Source organism: Glycine soja, chromosome 5 (assembly GCF_004193775.1).
Source record: "Glycine soja cultivar W05 chromosome 5, ASM419377v2, whole genome shotgun sequence".
Lineage (NCBI taxonomy): Eukaryota > Viridiplantae > Streptophyta > Magnoliopsida > Fabales > Fabaceae > Glycine > Glycine soja.
In genome coordinates, this window is record NC_041006.1 from 40,583,117 (window position 1) to 40,605,815 (window position 22,699).

General features: G+C 30.1%; 2 protein-coding genes and 1 pseudogene across 6 annotated transcripts; all 3 read right to left on the minus strand.

Annotated features, from left to right (window-relative positions):
- Positions 1-2,430: 2,430 nt before the first annotated feature.
- LOC114413336 (protein DEK-like) lies at positions 2,431-10,124 on the minus strand. Of its 4 annotated transcripts, none has more exons than XM_028377670.1 (14): positions 9,920-10,124; positions 9,663-9,813; positions 8,944-9,106; positions 7,517-7,949; positions 7,359-7,392; positions 5,880-5,959; positions 5,662-5,721; positions 5,360-5,473; positions 5,191-5,271; positions 4,831-4,902; positions 3,446-3,890; positions 3,096-3,193; positions 2,973-3,003; positions 2,431-2,880 (listed from the first exon to the last, which is right to left on the minus strand). In XM_028377670.1, coding segments are annotated over exons 3-14 (1,587 nt in total). In that variant the 5' UTR covers positions 8,946-9,106; positions 9,663-9,813; positions 9,920-10,124; the 3' UTR covers positions 2,431-2,743. The 4 variants fall into 4 exon arrangements, with proteins under 4 accessions (XP_028233471.1, XP_028233473.1, XP_028233472.1 ...); XM_028377672.1 differs by having other exon boundaries at positions 5,360-5,470; positions 9,920-10,123; XM_028377671.1 differs by lacking the exon at positions 9,663-9,813.
- A 451-nt stretch (positions 10,125-10,575) lies between these two features.
- Positions 10,576-13,004, minus strand: LOC114411397 (annotated as a pseudogene).
- A 1,029-nt stretch (positions 13,005-14,033) lies between these two features.
- On the minus strand, positions 14,034-17,726 carry LOC114413337 (11-beta-hydroxysteroid dehydrogenase-like 3). Of its 2 annotated transcripts, none has more exons than XM_028377675.1 (6): positions 17,486-17,725; positions 17,083-17,275; positions 16,871-16,959; positions 15,797-15,928; positions 15,512-15,640; positions 14,034-14,471 (listed from the first exon to the last, which is right to left on the minus strand). In XM_028377675.1, the coding sequence occupies exons 1-6, from the start codon at positions 17,666-17,668 to the stop codon at positions 14,226-14,228; spliced, it is 972 nt and encodes a 323-aa protein (XP_028233476.1). In that variant the 5' UTR covers positions 17,669-17,725; the 3' UTR covers positions 14,034-14,225. The 2 variants fall into 2 exon arrangements, with proteins under 2 accessions (XP_028233476.1, XP_028233477.1); XM_028377676.1 differs by having other exon boundaries at positions 14,316-14,471; positions 15,484-15,640; positions 17,486-17,726.
- Positions 17,727-22,699: the final 4,973 nt, after the last annotated feature.

Genomic DNA, 22,699 nt, shown 5'->3' on the forward strand with positions numbered 1-22,699 from the left:
AAAACATGTACTTCCTCGGGACTTACATCTTTTTCCCTCATAACTCTGAATTTATATAAAAAAAATAATTTTACAATAATTAAAAAGTTAATTTATATTAATTGAAATTATTTAATTTTTCTAATCTCAAATAAAAAATAAAATTATTTTTAAAATATTTTTTATTAAAATTTATTATCATAAATAGAAAGAAATCATTAAAAATATAATTAGATTAAATAAAAGTATTTTAGGAATGATAATATTAAATATCATAAAATTAGTTAAATTTATTTATATTTAAATTTAATATATAAGATATTTTTTTCTTATGAGTCAAAATGGAGTATTTTAATGAAGAGTATTATATATGTACTTCCTTTGATCTCAAATAGTACAAGAAGAAAAATAATCGATTCACATACTAATTAAAAAATTTAGTAAGTTATATTTAATTACATCAATTTTAATTATTTTTTTAATTTATTATTTGTTAAAACTTGATATTAGAAATAGAAATGAATTATTTGAACTAAAAACTCAATTAAATAAAAGGTATTTTATAGATAATATTATTAAATAAAATAAAATTAGTTGAATTTCTTTTACGACATTTAAAACCAAGAAAAATTATATATATTTTTCTTATTATGCTTGAGATTAGAGTAATACGATGTTAAATGATAAACTAATATAATATCATAAAATTCAAATACAAACAAAATAACTATGTATAAATTTTTAAATCACACAGCCACAAAAACACATTATATATTTTTTAATTTAATTAGTAATTAAGCATCATACGTCAGTTTTCGTTTAGTTGGCTCATTAATTTTCATAAATGCACTTAACCATTAAAAACACTAACACCCACCATTGGTGACCAAATCCCACCGGGACGTTTGTTTCACGAATTAGATTATACAATGTGAATAAATATTTATCGTTCCTTTGAATATTTTTAAAATTTTTAATTTAATAAAAATACTAAATAAATGAGGTAGAAAAGGAGAAAAGTGAGAAGTTATTTTTTTAAAAAAAACTTTAATTTCCATGGGAATACAAAATTCTCACATTTTTACATAGGAATTGGAAGATGGAAAAATATCGACAATATAAATTTATGGCAATGAATTATGCTTGTGAATAATTTTTCAAAACTTATAATAAATATGAGAATGTTTCATTCATATGTTAACATTCTTGTGAATGTATTTTTAATCCGTAAAATAAACACACTTATGAGTTAAAAATGCTAGTAGATAAGTATGACAATTTAATAAAATTTAAATTGAAATTTGGTTAATTTTTATGACCATATAATTAAGGAATGGTGTGGCAAATTGGTAACCACATAACATAAGTTAAAAACTGAATTTTTCCTTCTTTCAGGCGAGATATTCATCCAAAACACCATAGCCATTTTCCTTATCGAGAAAACCTAAATATGATCGAGCGTCAGTGGGTGCTTCAATTCCTGTTTTGTTCAAAAATTAAGGCTTAAGCAGTTAAGCAAGGCCAGGGATTCAACTACTCTTTTTTCTTGCCGCATGGGGTAGAGGTATGGGGAGAGTGGGAATTAATTTGATCAAAGGATGGTGGGAGAGATTTGACTGCCAAATCTCATTTAATTTAGAAATTCTATGTAATATGCTTCTATTTTGTTTAAGATTTATGTTTGTGATCTTGTTGGATTTCATGATATTCATTTACATGAAGTTTATTAGTTTTTTTAAACAAAAGTGCCCCCATGGTAATTTTGTTATTAATTCAGTTAACAACAATTATGACATCAAAGTGTTCTGTATGTTTTTTCTGTGGGATTTTGTCAGAGAAAAAATACAAATAATGAATCCTAATTTATGTTGAGACTTTTAAAAATAATGAATCCTAATTTAATCTGGAATGAAATTAAATACAAATAATAACAAGACAATTAAACCTTAAAACTATGGTAAATAACTACGAAAGTGAAACGACGATCAATTCTTGTTTCATAAAAATAATGCAGCTTTAATGCTTAAGGTGATGTACGTAAGTTTAAACAGGTATGTATCATCACTATTGAAATGACAAACTAAAAGCAGAAATTCTGTACCAAAAAGAGTACCAAAAAATAAACAGAAATTGATACAATAGAGATGCAAAGAGAATCAATATTACAAAAAAAATGTCGTCTCAATTAAATAAAAGGTATTTTATAGATAATGGGCAAAAAGTTAACGAAAGAGCAACAGCAACCCAAAAAATGGGCAAAAAGTTAATTTGCCGAATCTCAATAGCCGACTCCCAAAGTTTGCTAACCAAACTTCTCATCAAGATAAATAAATACAAGGTGCAAAGGCTTATCTTCAGCAATTAACTAGGAAGCCATCGCAATTCATAACAATGTCGTCTTTCTTTTTTTGGTACATAACAATGTCGTCTTTCAAATTCATAATATAGTTCTAGCTGTTGAAAAAATACATGCTGATCTAAATGGCAATATTGTTTACAGGCAGGTGAATATAAACCTATTCAGTATAAGAAATAAAATTAAGGTCACAATAATAATACAGAGAAACGAGTTAAAATCTAATAGGAAATACAACCAAGTTGAGAATACCTATCATGGAAAAAGATCACAACTCAAACCAAATATCCATTGAAACCTATTATAGCAAGAATCAAGGTGAGAAAAATATAGCTGTGGAATGAACCACAAGCATCTAATTTCTGCAATGGCCTAAGCTTATTTACCCATAAATAAATAATTCTACAATCATGCATCATCTTCATCATCATCCCCAACATTTTCTGCTTCCTCTCCATCGTCATCAGACATGTTATTAATTACATCTGTAATTATATCCTTCACCTCTGCTTTTCTATGCATTAAATCCACATCAAAGTGAGTACCTGCCAACATTTCATTACAAACGAGCTGAGTTCACAAAATCATTTCCCATCTTTTTGGGGGGAGGGAGAGAATTAAGTGGAATAGGTCATACCAAGTTGCCTGAGGATATCAGATAAAGTTGCCTGCATCAAGGAAAATACAAAAATAAAAACTTGTACAATATTAAAAAAAATGAAAAAAGATACATGAATTGGCATAGAAAAACATTACTTACCTTATTGAAATCTACTTCCTTCAAAATATCAACAGCCACTCGATGCATCTCCACCTTACTAGGTTCTGCTTTTGCCTTCTCACTACTTTTACCTTTGCCTGCAATTGACATAAGAATGGAGCAGGTAAATATGAAAAAGTAACAAAATTCAGTCCTATAAAATTGAAAGATTTTATGCAACTTGCCCAAACATAACATATGGTTATGTGTAGAGGGTAAGTTTTCTGGGAAAACTCTAGCAAAAGTGATCATAGGTTCCAAAAATGACTTTTGAGCAACTGACAAAGTATGGCAGCTGGCATTAGATTAAGTAGTACAGATAATATCAACTGCAACGAGAAAGACCCAACCTTGATCCTTCACTAAAGCCTTCGAAGACTTGTCAGCTTGTTTTTGGTTTGCATCCTTCCCTATAGAGTTCTGGTTTTCCTTCATTGTTTTCTGTTTCTTGGAAGCAGATTGCTTGGACTTAGAAGTACTGTCAGTAACAGCCCTTTTTGAAGAAGATTTTTCAGGAGCTCTTTCATTGCTCTTGGCAGTCTTTACAACAGTGGTCTTCTTTACAGGTGTGGTTTGATCCTCCTTCAGAATCTTTTTTGAAGTACGTTTGTGAGCCTTTTCTTTATCTTCCTCTTTCTCTGATATGCTTTCCTCATTATCACTTTCACTTTTTTGACTTGAATCATCATCTTCCTGAGAATCAACTTTTGCATCTGAAGGTTCAGCTGCATCACTGTCCTCAATGTCAGAAGACTGCTTTTGGTTTTTCCCAACTTGTGAATTTTGCTTTTGCTTCTAAAGACACACGAAGTATGTAAAAGTAATTAAAACAGAAGAAAAATCATTGCTAAGCACGACATAATTAATGCTCTAGCATAATGAGATAATTTACATCCCAATTCACCAATGGATACAAAGGGGGAGAAAACTGAAGCATGAAATTTATAAAAGCCACAAAAAACAGTACTCCCTCCATCCCAGTATAATTGATGTAAGAGAAAAAAAATTGTCCCAAAATAATTTTCATTTTAGTTTTTTAATATAATATTAATTACCTTTTTCACATATATCTCTTATAATATTAATGGTGGACAACAAAACCTATAAATAAATTAATAATGATGAGGTTAATTTTGTAAAACTATTACTCTCTTTCAACTATTTATTGTTTTTATTGGTTAGTGTAAAACAACCTAAGGGAGTAACTAATAATATGAAAGAGAACATTTTTTTTTGCTAGGAATACCATTTACAAAGAATTTCTTCAGGGCTAAAGATCAAAGGACAACCCAGGTGATTGGCTGGATTGCTCAAAAGCAACAGCTGGAACATCTTCCAGGCTGAATCACAAAAACAACCTCAACCAAACTACCATTAATGGTAAACCTGTCAATATGCAAACATCTGACAAAACTATGCTTTGAGATGGCAATTTTTATTTGAGTTCACCTCCATAAGATCATAATCACAGATAGTAATTTCAAATCTGTTTATAGGGATAGGATCAGACAAACAACTGAAAATAAATAATATTAAAGCCTAATTAAAGACAAAATCTAGCAATAATATACCAATTAGTTGATAATTATAAATGATACTGAACCATCATAAATCAGATTACCTCATGCTACATGAAGAATCAAACATTTGGCAACATGTTTTGATGCAGGGGATTGCACACAAAGACTAGTGTATAACAGATATGGAGCAATGAATTTCTAGTATGACAACGCACCTTGGCAGATGTTTTGGATCCTTCCCCAGAAGATTTGCTTGGGGTTTGCTTTCTGGCTCGCTTTTTGCCTTTCTGTAACATAGAAACAAGCTTCAATAAACAAACACCAATAAAATTGAAAAACAAAAATAATTTAAATAGCATATTCATATAATGATTTAGGACTCGATGATACTATACAGGGCAAACATGATTAGTTAGCGATGTTGATTGATCTAACTTTAAGTTATTTGGTTAGAATAAACAATTAAATTTAAAATAACATGAAATCTACACGTGGCAACAGAGTGGATATATTGTGTCACGACTTACCAATATTAATTAATCCTTATCCTTATACAATAATATTAAAAACAATACCTTTTCCTTATCAGCAAGCAGAACATCAGTTGTAGCATGTGGGGACTCCAAAAATTGCAACAACTTTGCAGACAGTTCCTCCTGAAATTTCACATTAATAATAAGTTTTGTATAAAGACAGAGTCTTTCATTCAATACAAGGATGGAAAAATTTTAGACCACCACTTACCTTCTTCTTACTGGTCTTATTTATCGGAATATTAAGCACATTACAGAAGTCCACCAACTTTTCTTTCACACATTTGTCAATCTTCTCCTTTATCTTCACCCTCTGTTTTTCCTGCTAAGAATTATAAAACCATAGTATAAGCAAGGTTAATTACAGCCCCATACATTCATTTTTTAAGACAACATGCACATTTAGCCAAAATAAATAAAATTGTCAAAACATCAACACAAAACCCATTAAGATTTATCTGCATAGTAAGGAATAAAAGACAAGGAGTATTACAGTATATAATGCAACTGTACCTCATTCTCAGTCCACACATAGCCAGAAAACAGACCTATATTTCTCTTTAGATGATGTACCTACACAAGAAATTATGTCACTAGCATTCAAGCAACAGCAATAGCCAGAGTTAGGGTGTTCATCCACCCTTAATTAATACAATATAACATGGAAAAACAAAGACGAAATATGTTTAAAAAAATGCAAAACCATCCAAGGAACTAAGTCAGTCTATCACCTTTGCTTTTTTCCCAAACAATATACTATGAAGTGCATGCAGGTTGTCATCAGCTTTTCTCTTTGATAACTTGAAAGCCACTGAAAAAGTTTAGAAGTAAATAACATAACTAAAAACACTGCTTTGGAGAAACATAACAGTAAAACTTGAAAAACTACTGATCGGGAAATCTGCAAAACTTAGTTTCTATGACCAAGAGAGTGAATCCAATAACGAGCAATTTGCAACTTCTCATTTCACAGTTCACATGTTTAAAAATGTGAGTTAAATAAAAATGGCCAACATATACAGCCAGCACAGAACACCCCAAAATTTGCAATGCATCAAACAACTGAAACACATTTCTTTGACAACAAGGAATGTTATCCTTAGAAAACTTGGAAACACTCCAGAGGAGTACTTTTCATTACCATCTAAACTTTGAGGTCAAACCCAATAAGCAGATTATGTTAAAGGCAACTATACTCTTACTACCTTGGGTTTAATTTTCCATTTAAAACCAGTTTCAACAAACAAGGAGAATGTTCCTAATGGGTTGAAATACATTTACACTTTACAAACTTCTGCAGAGTTAAGAAAGCATGGAGTTTAACGTCTAAAACTGGACATGAAATAATAACATACATCTGAGAATGAACCATTATTCTTAAGCCAATTCCTAGCAAAAAAATGTTATGTCCAACATTAAAATGAGTCCAAGTGAACTTCTGTAGCCCATGCATGGGAGACATGTTGGACTCTTAGTAGTAGCTTAGCTTAGGGCCTAGGCAATTTACATGCAAACCAATTTAAGAAAGGAAGGAGATTGTGGGGGTCTTGGAGGATCATAGAGGTCCACTAAGGATGTGTGTTCAACCATTAGTTGATGAATTACGAACACATTTAAGATGAAGTTCTCTATGGAGATGATAAGGAAGTATCGACATACATAGAGTAGCAAGGGCAGCTATTGCTGAAGAAGCAGGCAAAAATACAAGAAGCCAAGCCAAGCCAAAATGGCTAATACAAGCAAAGTTAGCAAATAAGGCCCACAGTCATTTCTTGTATTGCTTAAACATTTTATTCTTTTATCTTTACCACAAATGCCATGCCTGAGTAGGTCATTTAAGTTGCAAATTGATGCAAAATAGTCAGAATTTCAGTTCCTTGTATTTTCCTCTTCACTTGTCACTAACATCAATCCTTCTCTTGTGTTCCCTCACCTTAAGACATTAATACCACCTAACATTAAGGATCTCTTTCTCTTTAACCAGAAATATCCCATGAGACCCCTTTAACGTGCAAATGGCAAACCCCCAAACCTAATCTCGCAACACTGCAGTCAACATATATAATTACTTCATCTACTGGGGAGGGGCGCGGAGATCAGCAATTCAAGACGGTATTACAATTGCAAACAATAACATGCAGAGATAGAATCACGAATCAATAAGATCACGCGATTTCTTCACAAATGAATGCAAGAATAGCAGGTCTTACCATTAGGAATGTCCTTGAGCTGCGTACCGTTGCCCTGAAACCCAAAGGGATTCACAAGATCAAATCCAACACTTGTTGCTCAATTGATTCGTCACAGTGAAGAAACAAAACGGTAAATATCCAAAAACCCAAAAAGTAAAATAGTATATCAAGTGTACCTTTTCAATTGACAGAGCTTTGATGGAAGAAGATCTGGGAAACTTGTCGGGCGAAGAAACAGTGTACCTCTCCACCGTTTTCCTCTCCCTAGTTGGTCTCTCACTTCCTGGAGTAGCGTAACCGCTTTCTTTCGTTGACTTTTTTGACTTCACCTCGTCACGGTCCTCCTCCTTCTCTTCTTCTTCTTCTTCTTTTTCTTCCTCTTTCTCCACATCCTTTTCTTGTTCTACCTGATCCCTTTCCTCTTCGCCTCTGTCATCGTCGTCTTTCATCTCCGAATTATCTTCTTGCTTGGTGTGGTTGTCTTCAGCTTGGGCTTGTTCTTCTTCCACTTGAGGTTTCTCGTTTTCTAGGGTTCCGGAAGACATGGTTGAGACTTGAGAGAGGGGGGGGGGGGGAATGTAGAGAATGAATTGCGAAGAGAGTAAAACCCTAAGAAGAAGAAGAGGAGGCTTTTAGTTATTATGATTGTGATAGGGAGGGAATCGTCAAATGAAAAAAATGGAGGGAATGTAAAAAGATGAAGCGCGCTCATTACTAGTCTTTCAAATTTCATGCCAATTTTCTGAGCGCTTTCTCACACACCACACTCCTTTCCCGGCAAAAACTTTAATAAATTACACTCGTAAAAAAAAAAAATAGACACGCTTTAAAAAGTTTTATTTTAATTTTTTATATTTTACAAATTTGTATTTTCTTACATAAATTTTAAAAATTTTATTTAGACTTTTATGCTTTTTTAAATTTTTATTTTGATATTTTTAATTTTTCATTAAAAATATTAATATTCTGTTAATGTTTTAAATTTATAAATAAAATAATTAATTTAAAATAATGATGATTAAAATAATTAAATTGTTTCAAAATTTAATTTGGTATAATTCAAGGTATTGTATGTAAACCCTTTATTAATTTGATTTATTTTATTCTTAACTTTTAAAAACATGTAAAATTTATGTTTATTGTTGGTGAAAGTTGAAAGTAAAATATGTTAAAAAGTAAAAATTAGGAGCAAAGAATACAATTCTATCAACATGTTATGTTTGTCCATGTCAAATTAATTGATTGAAAATAAAACTTGCCAAAAATAAAAAAAATTAAGCGATAAAAAATGTAGTTATGTTTTTTTTAGTTGAAATTGAAGTTGACAACAATAGTAATTGGGCTGGGTGTGTAAACCTGTTAGGCCCACCCTGTTGAGGAGGAAAACCAAGTTCCGTTCCGTTCCCTCTCAGGCTCGACTCCGATTCCGATGGAGAACCAAATATTTACAATGAAAGGCAAGGACCAAACTTGGCTTATTTTACAATGAATAATACTAATCTTTTATTTATACAAGTGAAGTTCCAATTCTGACTAGGAAACAACACAAAAGATATGTTAAAAATTGCGTCCAAGTTTTGTGCAAAAAGTAAAGATAGCTTACATCTCTTATTAGTTGATCAAAAACCATCTTGCCTTCCATGGATAGGACCTTCCCTTGCGACATTTCTGACTCAATCAGCCCTGGAGTGACTATAGTTATCCCTATGTCTCTTCCCTATTCAGTGCTCAGAGTCTCATATAAGCTTATCACTGCTGCTTTGCTCCTAAAGAATTTAGAAAGCTATAAATTGGTCATTACTGACTATATATTGACATAAGAAAGATATCACAACGGAAGCTTAATCAATTAATTAGCTTGTTGATGTGTTACATTGTTGATGCTCATCCTTGGAACAGGCAACCATCCAGTACCGGAAGCTATTCCTATGATCTTGCCTTTCATACGATAAATTATTTGGTATATAATCACCTGATCACCATGTTCCCCACCAATGATCACGTGACATATAACCAAAATTTCAATTTATGAGAAAAAAATTAATGAAATTCAGTTATATGAAGACCATACGAAATAATTTCTCCTTTCACACACAGACACACTCTCTTGGTATAAATAAAATAAAGCAAATGCTAACTAGTTTAGGACACTGATTAAGAAACTTAAAAGGACAAATGCTTTTATGGGGAGACGAAATATTATGTTATCTATGGTTTTTTCTTTACATTTTGTTATGATTTCCACAATAAATACTTTCTCTTTTTAATTCTTTAACCAATGGCTTGAGGGTACTCTGTAGCAAAACCCATAATATAACTTACATTGTCCGAAGTGGTTGATTGTTGAGTCAAATGGTTTACAATCTTGGTAAACTGAAACATCTGTATGGATGGTGATGACATCAGGGGATCCAAGCAATTTGGCAACAAGTGCTAGACGCGCTCCTCTTCTACCATACTAATATGCTAGATGCTAATTTGCGAAACAAATAAAAATGGAAAACACAGAAACAAACCAATTCCACATAGTTAATTAATTATGAGAATCAATAGATAGTTGGAACTTAATTGGTTTGTACCTCGCCTATGCCAGAGGAGGCTTCAGTGATTAGTACTACTTTTCCTGCTACTTTCTCACTAAAAATTGATCTTACGATGTAGCGAAGAATCTTGAATAACAGGTAGGGCGGTAACATGAGGAGCAGCAAAACCAGGCCAAGAGGGGGAGGGGAACTACTATGTTCAACATTACATGAATGAAAACAATGGTTTCGGTTTAAGAAAATAAAAGGTGAGATGGATCAAAAATACACTGAACATAGTTTTTGTTTTGAGCTCTAAAGTTTGCATTCAACTTTGCATGAAGGGGAAACAACACGTAGCACTTTTTGTTTTGGAAGCTGGATACGTGTTAGTGCTTAATTTATATATAATATCATATAGTATATTATTATTTGGCATAAAAAAGTTATAAGGTGGGGTTGAGTACTTGAAATCTTGGCAGAAAAGAAAAAATCAGACTAATTTGTAGCAAGAACGCTACTAAGTAACTTCAATTTGCAGCCGAAGTCACCAAATGGCAAAAGAACTATGCGAATTTTGGATAACTGAAGTCTTAAATTGAATAGATGAAGAGAAATTAAAGTGTACATAAATATGAGAGTTAAGTCCAATCGATTCACAAAATTTAGATAATACATTTCTTATACTTGATATACATCTTGTCTAATACATTTTATTTTCCTTTATTGCTAGAGGAGTTTGGAGAAAGCCCAAAGACCAAACGGCAGGCCCAGTCTACGACATGAGGATAAAGCACCTTCCAAGGAAAAAACACTTTGATCGTGATGGATATGTGAAGTACGAATCTCCCCTGCAGGCACTTTTCACTATGGCTGCAGCACATTCACGCCCATTGGAACTCTTCCCAGAGTAGCCTGGATTGCTAAATACAATCAGCAATTCCCTTCTATTATCTTTCAGTAGAATTGACATTGGTAGAATTAATTTTAAAAATAATTTATATTTGAGAATATAGAAATCGTAGAATACTGTAACAATTAAAACAGGAAGTGAATTCCAAATAAATTAATTCAAAGATCAATTAAAGAATGAGTTGTTCAATATTATGACAATTGATGTAGTAAAGTTATAATTTTTTTTTAAGGCAAAAGAAGTTAACTGAGGTTAAACAATGCTGAACATTCCAACTATGTCAACAAAGTTATAATTATTAATTTGAAAACCAATAGTTAAGATTGTAATAAAGTATAAGTATGCATGTAATAAATTTAATTCAAGTTATTATATTAATGTCTTAATATTTAATTTTCAACTTCCCAGTAACTACACTTTGTCCTCTAAAATATAACTCCAGAGTGAACTGAATGTTTGTAAATTGCATTGATTAAAAGACCAACCTCATATTGCATGGCCATCAATGCAAGGAACGGGAGTGGCGATTGTTATTCCAATAGCCCAACCAAGTTCCATTCTCAGAGTCTCAAAGAAGTTTATTACACTGCTGCCTTGCTCTCCTGTTATACCATTCAACAATTAATCACATTAATTTAGTCTTAAAATATGACTTAGTCTTTATAGTTTAAAACTATTTAAAAAGTATTTTCAAAAACGCAAAATGAACCTCATTAATTTTCTTATTTAGAATGAAATCATTAGAACTCAATAAGTTACATTGAGTTAATTTAATTTGCACATTGCTTGAAAGTTACAGAAAATGTTTAAGTTATTTGATAACTTGAGGCTTTTAAAAAGGTTTTGAATACTAGATTGAATTTTGAGTGAGTTTATACAGACTAAATAAATAATTTAACCAAGTAAAATGTAATTAACGATCTGGTGGCATGCATTATATATCTAAAAGTTCACATAATAGATACTCATCCTTGGTAGTGGGAACCGTCCGCAACCTGAAGCAATCACTATGATCCTGCCTTTGTTTATTTTGAGATGTGGGATTGCATACAAAGTGCCATAAACTGCTCCCCAGAAATTAATTTCCTGCGAATTATAACAGAAAGTTAGTTTTACTTTAAAACAACACTTTTTAGGACAAAGAAAACTACAGATTTTAATTTAGCTCAGCTTATTCGCTATATCATCCTAATTCCTAATATCTAACCAATTGTGAACAATATATTATCATAGGATAAATGTTACAAATCAAAATAATGTTGCAGTTTCAGATGACTTACCACTTTATCGTAGATATTAATTCACTCATAATTAGTTAAAAATATAATTGTTCCGTTTCATGGCTTACCATAACTGGAGTGAATTCGGAAACATCACGCCAATTCCTACAGGCTTACCACTAATTCCCCCATTATTTACCAGATGATCCACTGCACGTGACACCAAATCGATCAATTTTAATTAGAAACCAGAAAATAGAAAGTAAACAACATACAAATATGTTTGGTATAAGAAAATGATTGCTTTTATACTAAGATACTTACAAATTTTAAACACCTAATTGACATTTTTGTTTTCTCTCTATCTTTTACTTTTTATCATATCATACACTTATTATACTTATAGCTTTCTTTTTCTCTCATTATGGATGTTTATGTATATTTATTCAAGAAAATTTCATTAGCTATAACGTGACTTGAAGTCACATACGTCTTCCAAAGTGGTTCACCGTTTCATCAACAAAGCGGTTACAGTCTTGGACCTTGGATACACCTGCACCAATGATGGTAACATCAGGGAAATCCAGAGATTGTGCCTTATCAGCCACTGCTACAAGTTCGTCCTTTCTAATGTCAACCAGAGATAGCTTTGCTGCTCGCCTAGCATATTCATATGCTACTTGCTTTGGAAAATAAACAAGAAAATTTTTATTAGAAAAGTTCCAAAAATAATAAGATATAATTAACTTAATTAATATATTATAAAAAATGTTATAAGAACATATAACTCAAAATTAACGGATAAAAAAGAAGTTAGTCAGACCTCGCCAATCCCTGAGGCTGCTCCGGTGATTAATTATACTACTTTCCCTGCCACGTTTTCGGTGTATAGAAACTTTTTAACACACATAAGCAGCTTCACTAAGAACAAAGGTAGCGTGAAGATGGAGATCAGAATTAGTGATAATGGGGGCAATGCAAAGTTCAGTAGCTTGCAAATTGAAATCATTGCTTTGTGAGTTTTGAATCAACACTTTCCAACGTTTTCAAACTCTTGGTACATTCACTTGAATTCCATATTAATTTTATATATATATATATAAAATGTTGGAGTCTTGATTTTTAGACATCCAAAAATGGAAACATCCAACCCTCTTTATTTTTCTCTCTCTTTTTTTCATGTGACAATGCCAATCATATTAATTAATTATACTTTTCTTATTTTTCTTTGAATGTCTATATCTCAAAGCTGACTATCCATATATAAGAAAAAATGAGATATAACGTTCATCTGAGTAATTATAGTGACATTAAAACTTATATTTTAAGTAAGATTTTGAATTCAAATTTTATGTACAGAAAAAGTTTAATTAGAAAAAATTCTTGAAGATATCTAAAAATCTTTTCCATAATGTTGATTGCACTTGAACGGTTTGATTTGATGGGCTATATTTTGGTAGTATCAAAAAATCCCATTTTATTTTATTTTTAATAGTTTAGATAATAAAATGTTCTATCAATTCAAATATAATCATACTGAACGAGGGTAGGTAGAGTGATCGGATTGGGAAGTTAATAGGTATAAATGCATCAATTCAATGCCATGCCATGCCATGCATAGTTATCCATTACCACTATGCCACTTATATGTTTCTTTTAATAGAGCAGCAAAAGAAAAATATCTCCTCAGGACCTCAGCTCCTCATGTTGTACTTGTAAATTGTAATTGATATTTTGGTTTGAATTTGTACGGGATATATATAGGGAAAAATCAATGGAAAAAACAAGCTTCTTTTTGCTAAATTTTCTTAATAGTTTCTTGTTTATAATACTAATTTCTTGTTTAGAAATGATTAAGTTTTGAAAATAATTACTTGTTTTCTTCCTGGTCTTTATTATTGAAGGTTCAATCTTTTGCAATTGAGACTGCGCGCTGTACGGTTGATTAGTTGGAATCAAGCCATACTAAACAATATTGGTATAAAATATAACCATGACAAGAACCATATATTGCCAAATATGGTGATCATAACTCACATGTAAGAAAGAACATTTCCAAGTTCCTCGTAGTATTAATTAACTATCATAATGCCAAAAAAGAAAAGACACAAAAATAAAATTAATAATCCTATATAAAAATAATAAGTTCTGCTGTTATTATGTTGTATCTTTCTCTGTCACAAACACTTTCAAGTTACATCCATTTGCCACAAACTAACATTAATTAATTTTATTCTAACTTAAGCTCTGGGATCCTGGACACATGCAGATTGCCTTTCATGCTAGACGAGTTTTGAGAAACCCCAAAGACCAAGCAACAGGCCCAGTCCACAAGTTCAGGACAAAGCAACTTCCAAGGAAGCAACACTTTGACCCACGATGGATTTGTGACGTACATATCTCCCCTGCATGCACTGTCCACAATGGCTATAGCACATTCACATGCTGACCCCATTGGAATTCTTCCCACCGTAGGCTGGATTGCAAAGTAGAATAAACAATTCCGTTATATTTAGCCATAGGTAGAAATGACATTGAAAGAATCTCTTCTTTTTTTTTTTATAAAAAAAACATGGTTAATAAAATACAAGTACATATAATATATAACAAACTTTAGAAAACACTAAAATCTCAATAATTAATTTTAAAAATTAAAGGTTGTAAATGTACGTAGCTTATCCTCTTAAATATATCTTTTTTTCATTTTTGAAGAATCAATTCTATGTTGGTAAATTGCATTGGTCAAGGATAAAATGAAGTATTATCCTATCTATGAGCTGAAAACAAGAACAACCTTTGTACGAGAGATTAATTGTTTGTCTCTTTTTAAGTGTGGTTTGCATTTAAGAAGGTAAACTACCGCATCTTAACTATTTAAAACAATAATAAAGGATTCAGATTGTTACAATTAATTTTAATTTGTCACATTTGATTTATCTTCTAAAAAATATATATATATATATGAATTATCATTATTATTATCTCTACTATCACTCTCATTATTACTATTGTGTTTATTGTTTCTTTTATCATTGTTTTTGTTATCATTGCTACCAGTGTCATGTAGCAATAACATAATGGACCATGGTAGTAATTATAATTATGAAAGTGCTGATTACAAAAGATATATTTTTACTTATTTAAAAAATTGTGACAAATTTAAATTAATTAAACAATTTGAATCGTTTATTGTTATGAAGGGTTAATATATCTTCATTTTATCCTTTCTAAAGCAATATATATATGCACTTTTAAAAAGCCCAATCCATTGTAGTAGATATTGAAAAATACCCAATCCTCTTCTAAGTTCTTACTAATTTTGTATCTTAACAGACTCCATATTAACAAAAGGAAGAGTATATTTTAGATGATAAAATGCAACTATAGCCATTAATTTAAAAATCAGTGACATAAGTACGTGTAAATTGGATGCTACTACTAAACTGTATCGTTTAAAACTTGAAAGAGATGTTATCCTACTCTCCTACCACTGCATGTTCTCTGAACAAGACCAACCTCAAATTCCATTGCCCTCAATGTAAGGTCCGTTTTGACAAAACCGGGTGTGGCGATAGTTATGCCAATATCCCAACCAAGTTCCATTCTCAGAGTCTCAAAGAAGTTTATTACCGCTGCCTTGCTCGCCTGTTACCATTCAACAATCACAATTTTATAATTATTAGAACTCAATATGTTTTGGAACTATATAGACTAGGTTGAATTTTAACTGAATTTATATAGACTAAATAAATGATATTTCAACCAAGTTAAATGTAGTTAATGTTCTGGCCGGTGGCATACATTATAGATACTTATCCTTGGTAGTGGGAACCATCCGCAACCTGAAGCAATCACTATGATCCTACCCTTGTTTATTTTGAGATGTGGGATTGCATATAAAGTGCCATAAACTGCTCCCCAAAAGTTAATGTCCTGCGAATTAATTCACAGAGAAAGTTGGTTTTAAAAGTTAAACCAATTTTTTTTGGACAAGAAGAGTAGAGATTGTAATTTAATTAGTTCAGTTTATTCACTATATCATCCTAAGAGATCCAAATAATATCAAAATGAACGACTTCATAAAGGATAAATATTGATAAAAGATGATACCTGCAACGAGACAACCTCTCAGCAATTTTCATTCTTAATTTGTTATCTGTGAGAAGTCATAAATATCTAGCGGTTTCAACCTTGGCATATATGAAAATGTTGGTTTTAGTCTAATTTAGTATTACAAAATCAAGCTTATAAAGTGAGAGTAAGAGTTGTATTTCAAAATTATTCTTATATATCATATCATAAAACTATTTTTAATCAATGTATAGAACTATTGGCATATCAAGGTTATAGGGTGTGGACCCAATTGTCCTCATATGATTTTTTTATTTGTATATGTGTAATAAAAAAAATTGCTAAGATGAATTATTTTTAAATGAATATAAGAAATAAAAAATAAAAAATGAATTGATACTAATCTTACTTTTTTATCCCTTTAATTTTGTATAGTATTGACAATAAAAAAATTATAGAACATTTTTAAAATATCAAAATATATAAAAGATAATTATAATTTGTAAAAGTTATAAGTATTTTAGATTTTTTTGTCATAATATTATATATTTTGTGATAACTGGGATATTTTATTGTGTGATACTATTATAAAATATTTCTTGTCCCGTTTACAAAAGTTTCTGAATTGGCCTCTCCATAGAACAAGAATCTTTTCCCATAATAATATTCCGTAAAAATGCTTACAAATCAAAGTCATGGTGCAGTTTCATATGATTAAGATTTAAGAAATATGCCCAAATCAACTACTAATAGATAATGCACCAAGTTATTAAGATATAGTAATTGTTCCGTTTCATGGCTTACCATAATCGGAGTGAATTCGGAAACATCAAGCCAATCCTCCACCCCTACAGACTTACGACTAATTCCAGCGTTATTTACCAGATGGTCCACTGCACGTGACACCAATTCTATCGATTTTATTTAGAAACCAGAAAATACAAATAAAACAACAGCATACAAAATTACTTGGTATAAGAAAATTTCACTGTAACACGTGACTTGAAATCACATACGTCTTCCAAAGTGGTTCACCGTTTCATCAACAAAGCGGTTACAGTCTTGGACCTTGGATACATCTGCACCAATGATGGTAACATCAGGGCTACCCAAAGATCGTGCCTTATCAGCCACTGCTACAAGTTTGTCCTTTCTAATGTCAACCAGAGACAGCTTTGCTCCGCGCCTAGCATATTCATATGCTACTTGCTTTGGAAAATAAACAAGAATAAGTTTATTAGCAAAATATTCTAATGCAATTTGAAAAATGATAGTTATACTTTTTAAGTGTTTATGATAGTTGTGTGATAAGATATAATTAACTGAATAATATTATAAAGTAGTATTGTATGAACATATAACTTTTATAAATTTGCGCAAACTCAAACTAAGACGAATAAAATAAGAAGTTAGTCAGACCTCGCCAATCCCTGAGGCTGCTCCAGTGATTAATACTACTTTCCCTGCCACGTTTTCGGTGTATAGAAACTTTTTAACACACATAAGCAGCTTCACTAAGAGCAAAGGTGGCGTGAAGATGAAGATGACAATTAGTGATAATGGGGGCAATGCAAAGTTCAGTAGCTTGTTAATTTCAATCATTGCTTTGTGAGTTTTAATTTTTCGACAAGATTGAAATCAGCACTTCCAAGCTATAGCAAAAGCTGTCTTTAAATAGTGTAACAACCACGAATTCTAGATAGGTAAATACTATATTTAATACGAAACCTTTTTTCCTTGAAACAGCACGAACGGTGCGATCTCCGTCAAATTCTGGAACGATTCAATCTTATTTTAAACATATTAAGGTATTAATCACTTTGTTGAATTACTTATTAATTGTAAATGTAGTTTAATATATTGAGTTTTACTCTAATTAAACTTCAGATTAATATTATTTGATAAAAAAAGTCATTTAATATTTATTTTTTAAATTGAAAGTATCTAAAAAAAGTAAGTTAATATTCTTTTTTCTTAATAAATAAGTTAATATCCTTAACTTATATATTTAATGTATAAAATAAAAAGTGTAAATTACATGAATCTTCGTCAGAATTATATTTATTACTCTTGATATTTCTTCCTTTCAAAACATATAAATAATTTCTTAATTTTTAAACTTTGGTTACACCATTTCTTTTAGGGGTAAAAAGTGTTACATCAACCCCTCTTAATAGTGTAAAAAATAAAGAAATATCAAATATAATAAGGACAAATCAAGAAAAGTATGTGCAATTTATTTAATAAAAAATCATATTTTCTTTTGTTCATTTCCAAATAATAAATTTTTTATTTTATTCAATATCTTTTATATAAAATGTTAAGAAAATAATAAAAGAATATTAAAAAACTATAACATTTTTTTAAAAATGACGTCACTCTTTAATGTAATCCAGATAGACTGATAGTGACGTTAGTTGTTGGACGTTGCAATTATGGTTTGTCTAGAATTTAAGGGCATTGAATGTTAGTTGGCCAAAATATACAAAAATAAAATATCTCCATCCAATATAAATATCATATTTTGAAATTTTAATTACTTTTTTATTTTTAGTAAATTTCACAATATTATTTCACTATCTAGATCTCTTTTATTTTTTGACTTTAATAGTATATCTCTACGTAAAGATTTAACATTCTACTCTCATATAAATAAGAAAGAAGATTATAATAAAAAGTATCAATTAAACTTTCTAAAAGAGATTAATAATCAATAAAATTAATAAATCTTTATATTAATAATATGATTGTCAAATAAATCATTAAATATCACACAACTTTTTCAATTCTCATCTTAAATAAACTAAATTATAATTTTGGTCCTTAATTTTTTTTACATGGAATCTTGAATTTCTTATTTTGTTTAAAATTTTAGTCCTCACATTTTTAAAAACTCATCATTTTGATCTAATTCTCAATTTTACATATATTTTTTTATTTAATTATATTATATTTTAATTAATTAAATTTTTTATAATACCTTAAACTAATATGTTACGTTTAGGATTTAATTAAATCAAAATAAGATAAATAAAACATATGAAAAGCAAAAATTTAACTAAAATTATGAGTTTTCTATAATATTGGGACTAAAATTATTGGAAAAATAAAATAACTAAAATTGCAAATTAAGAACTAAAGGAACCAAAATTGTTATTTGACCAAAAAATATAATAGCCTTCCTTTTTTTTGCGGACACCTTGCCGACAAAAGACTATGAATGAATTAAAGGGATTTTTGTTATTTGTTGGTCTAAAAATAATATTTAAATAGTTAGTAATAAAAAATTATTACAAATTATGATAAATATACATTTGAAATATTAAATATCATTTTTAATAAAAAAAATAATATTTTTATTCTTTCACCACTATTTTTAGAGAAATGACTAAAAAGTTGAAGTTAAAAATATTCATTTAAAAATGTTTAATTATTTAAAAAAATGATAGATTTTTTTATAAAAAAAACTTCCTACCCCATTGCTCAGAGGCTCTTCGTTATGCGAAGGTATGGGGGAGAGATGTTGTACGCAGCCTTATCCTTGCATATGCAAAGAGACTGTTTCCGGATTCGAACTCATGATCAACAAGTCACCAAGGCACAACTTTGCCGACAAAAGACTATGAATGAATTAAAGGGATTTTTATATTCTCATATAATGAATATTTATCAAATTATTTGATATGTTGTAGATTAAAAAGTTGTCTTACTTATAGAATCATGAGTAATATAACACATAGGAAGAGATTTTTAAAATTTTACTTAGTATTGGAATAATTAAGAAAATTTCACTATAGTTGCTTGGTATAATTAAGAAAATTTCACTATAGCACGTGACTTGAAGTCACATACGTCTTCCGAAGTGGTTCACCGTTTCATCAACAAAGCGGTCACAGTCTTGGACCAATGGAATGATGCTAACATCAGGGCAACCCAGAGATTCTGCCTCGTGGGTATTTCATATATGGATTTAAAGTATTAATTCGTTTCATTTTTTTGTCATTGGTCCATCAAAACTAAAAAATATTAAGAAAAAATAAATTATAAATGTAAGTTAATTAATTTTATCTTTTATAAATATTAAATAATAAATACTTACTAAATGTATTATCTTAAATTTTGAATAATAATTTATTTAGAAAAAATAAATAAATTAAAAATTAATAAATATATGTATAAAATATCAAAATAATATTAAATTACTTTTTTAATAAAAGACGATTCTTCGTCCCACTTTTCTCTCAATTCATTTTTAATGGGACAAAATGACACAGATTGATTGATTGAAAATTTTAACCAAGGTCAAAACGAATTGATCCGACAAATCTAACGTGTTTTTCCAATCCTAGTCCTTTCTAATGTCAACATAGCTTTGGTGTATAGAAACTTTTTAACACACATAAGCAGCTTCACTAAGAGCAAAGGTAGCGTGAAGATGGAGATGGCATAATGGGGGCAATGCAAATTTCAGTAGCTTGTTAATTGCAATCAACACTTCCAATCTATAGCAAAAGCTGTCTTCAAAATTTTGGTAACATTCATCACTAGAATTCCAGATAGATACATATATAATATATTATGTTGATTGCGCTTGAACTGTTTGAATTGATAGGCAATATTTTGGCAGAATTAAAAAATTAAAAGATTTCCATATTTGAAGTAATTTATTTTAAATAGTTATATAACATATGAAATGTTTTTATCTATTGACGACAGACGAGAGAACCGTGCACCGTGCATGTTACAGAGGGTGGGTAGAGTGACGGGTGTGGGAAGTTAATTATATTCAATGTCATCAGTACACATATAGTTATGTAATACTACTACCACGTATTATGTTTTTAATAAAAGCAGCGAAATACTTGAAAGAAAATTATTCGTACGGGCTATATCTAGAAAAAAAAAATAATCAAAGAAAAAGGAAACAAGCGTCTTTACTAAATTTTCATAACAGTTCCCCTGTTTATACTCAACCTTTGTTTAATCGAAAATGATTAAATTTTGAAAATAAGTAATTATTTTTTAAAATAAATTGAAACAAAGCACACTAAGTTAAGGGAGATGCTAGGTGCACCCAGCAATATTGCTGGTGCACCCAGCAACTTTTATGAATGGACAATTTTGCCCTTTAATAAAAAATTATAAAAAGCCCCCCCCTCTCCGGAAGAAACTTTTCTGCTGCTGCTCATTCCTTCCGCGAAGCTTCTTCTCCCTTCTCCGCGAACTGCTTCTTCTTCTCCGGCAAGGCAAGCGCGAACCTCGTCTTCTTCTTCTCCGCGAACGAGGTTAGTCTCCCTAACTCCCCTTTGCTTGTATGATACAACATTGTTATAGCTTGTAGCACTGGAACCTTAGGATAGTTACCTTAGGATAGTAACCTTAGGGTAGAAGACGAGAGGAGAGGACGCCGGAAAAAATGGGGAAAGGAGGCTGACGGCGGAGACTTCCGGAAGACCCGTTAGGGGTTCTTCCGGAAGTTCCGGAAGAACATTTTCCGGAAAGTTTCCGGAAGAAGGGTTCTTCCGGAAGTAACCAAACTTCTTCCGGAAGAACACTTCTTCCGGAAGACTCCCGGAAAAATCTCTTCCGGGAACTTTCCGGAAGAAGTGGTTCATCCGGAAGAATTCCGGAAGACGCGCACTTCCGGAAGAAGTTTCAAATTTCCGGAAGACCTTTCCGGAAGAACCCCTTCTTCCGGAAATGGTTTTTTTTTTTGTGTTTTTTTTTTTAAATTTTTTTAAACAGAAATTGTTTTGTTTTTTTTTTAAATGAATTATTTTATTTATTTTGGTTATTTTGTTTTTTAGATTTTATGAAAAATGAAGTTTGGGTTTTTGATGTCATATTTTTTTTATAATTTAAATTGTGTATTTTTACTAAATATTAATTTGTAAATTAATTTTTTTTATAAAAGTAGTTGTGTTTGTTTTTGTTTATTGTTTATTTTTTTAAATTAGTGTTTTTTCTTTAAAAATGAAGTTGTCTATTTTTATAATTAAAGTTGTGTGTTTTGGAAGTTTTATAAAAATACTAATTTTTTATAATTAATTAGTTTATTTTATTATAAATGAAGTATTTTATTTACTAAAATAATTGTGGATGTTTACTAAATAATTTTTTTTTACATTAGTTGTTTAATTTTTTTAAAAATTAAGTTGTGGATGTTTAGTAATGAATTATTTTTATATTAGTTGTGTTTTGTTTTTATAAATGAAGTTGTTTATTTTTTTTTTAAAAAAATTAACTTGTTGATGTTTACTAAGTAATTTAGTTGTGTTTTTTTTTAGAAATGAAGTTTCTTATTTTTTTTTTTTTCAATTAAGAGTTGGATGTTTACTAATTAATTTTTTTTACATTAGTTGTGTTTTTTTTTTAAATGAAGTTGTTTATTTTTTTTTTAAAATTAAGTTGTGGATGTTTAGTAATGAATTATTTTTATATTAGTTGTGTTTTTTTTTTTATAAATGAAGTTGTTTAATTTTTTTTTAAAAAAATTATGTTGTGCATGTTTATTAATAATTTTATTTTACATTAGTTGTTTTTTTTTATATAAATGAAGTTGTTTAATTTTTTTTTTAAAATTAGGTCGTGTATGTGTGAAAATAATTTGATTTAAGTTAGTCTTATTTGTTT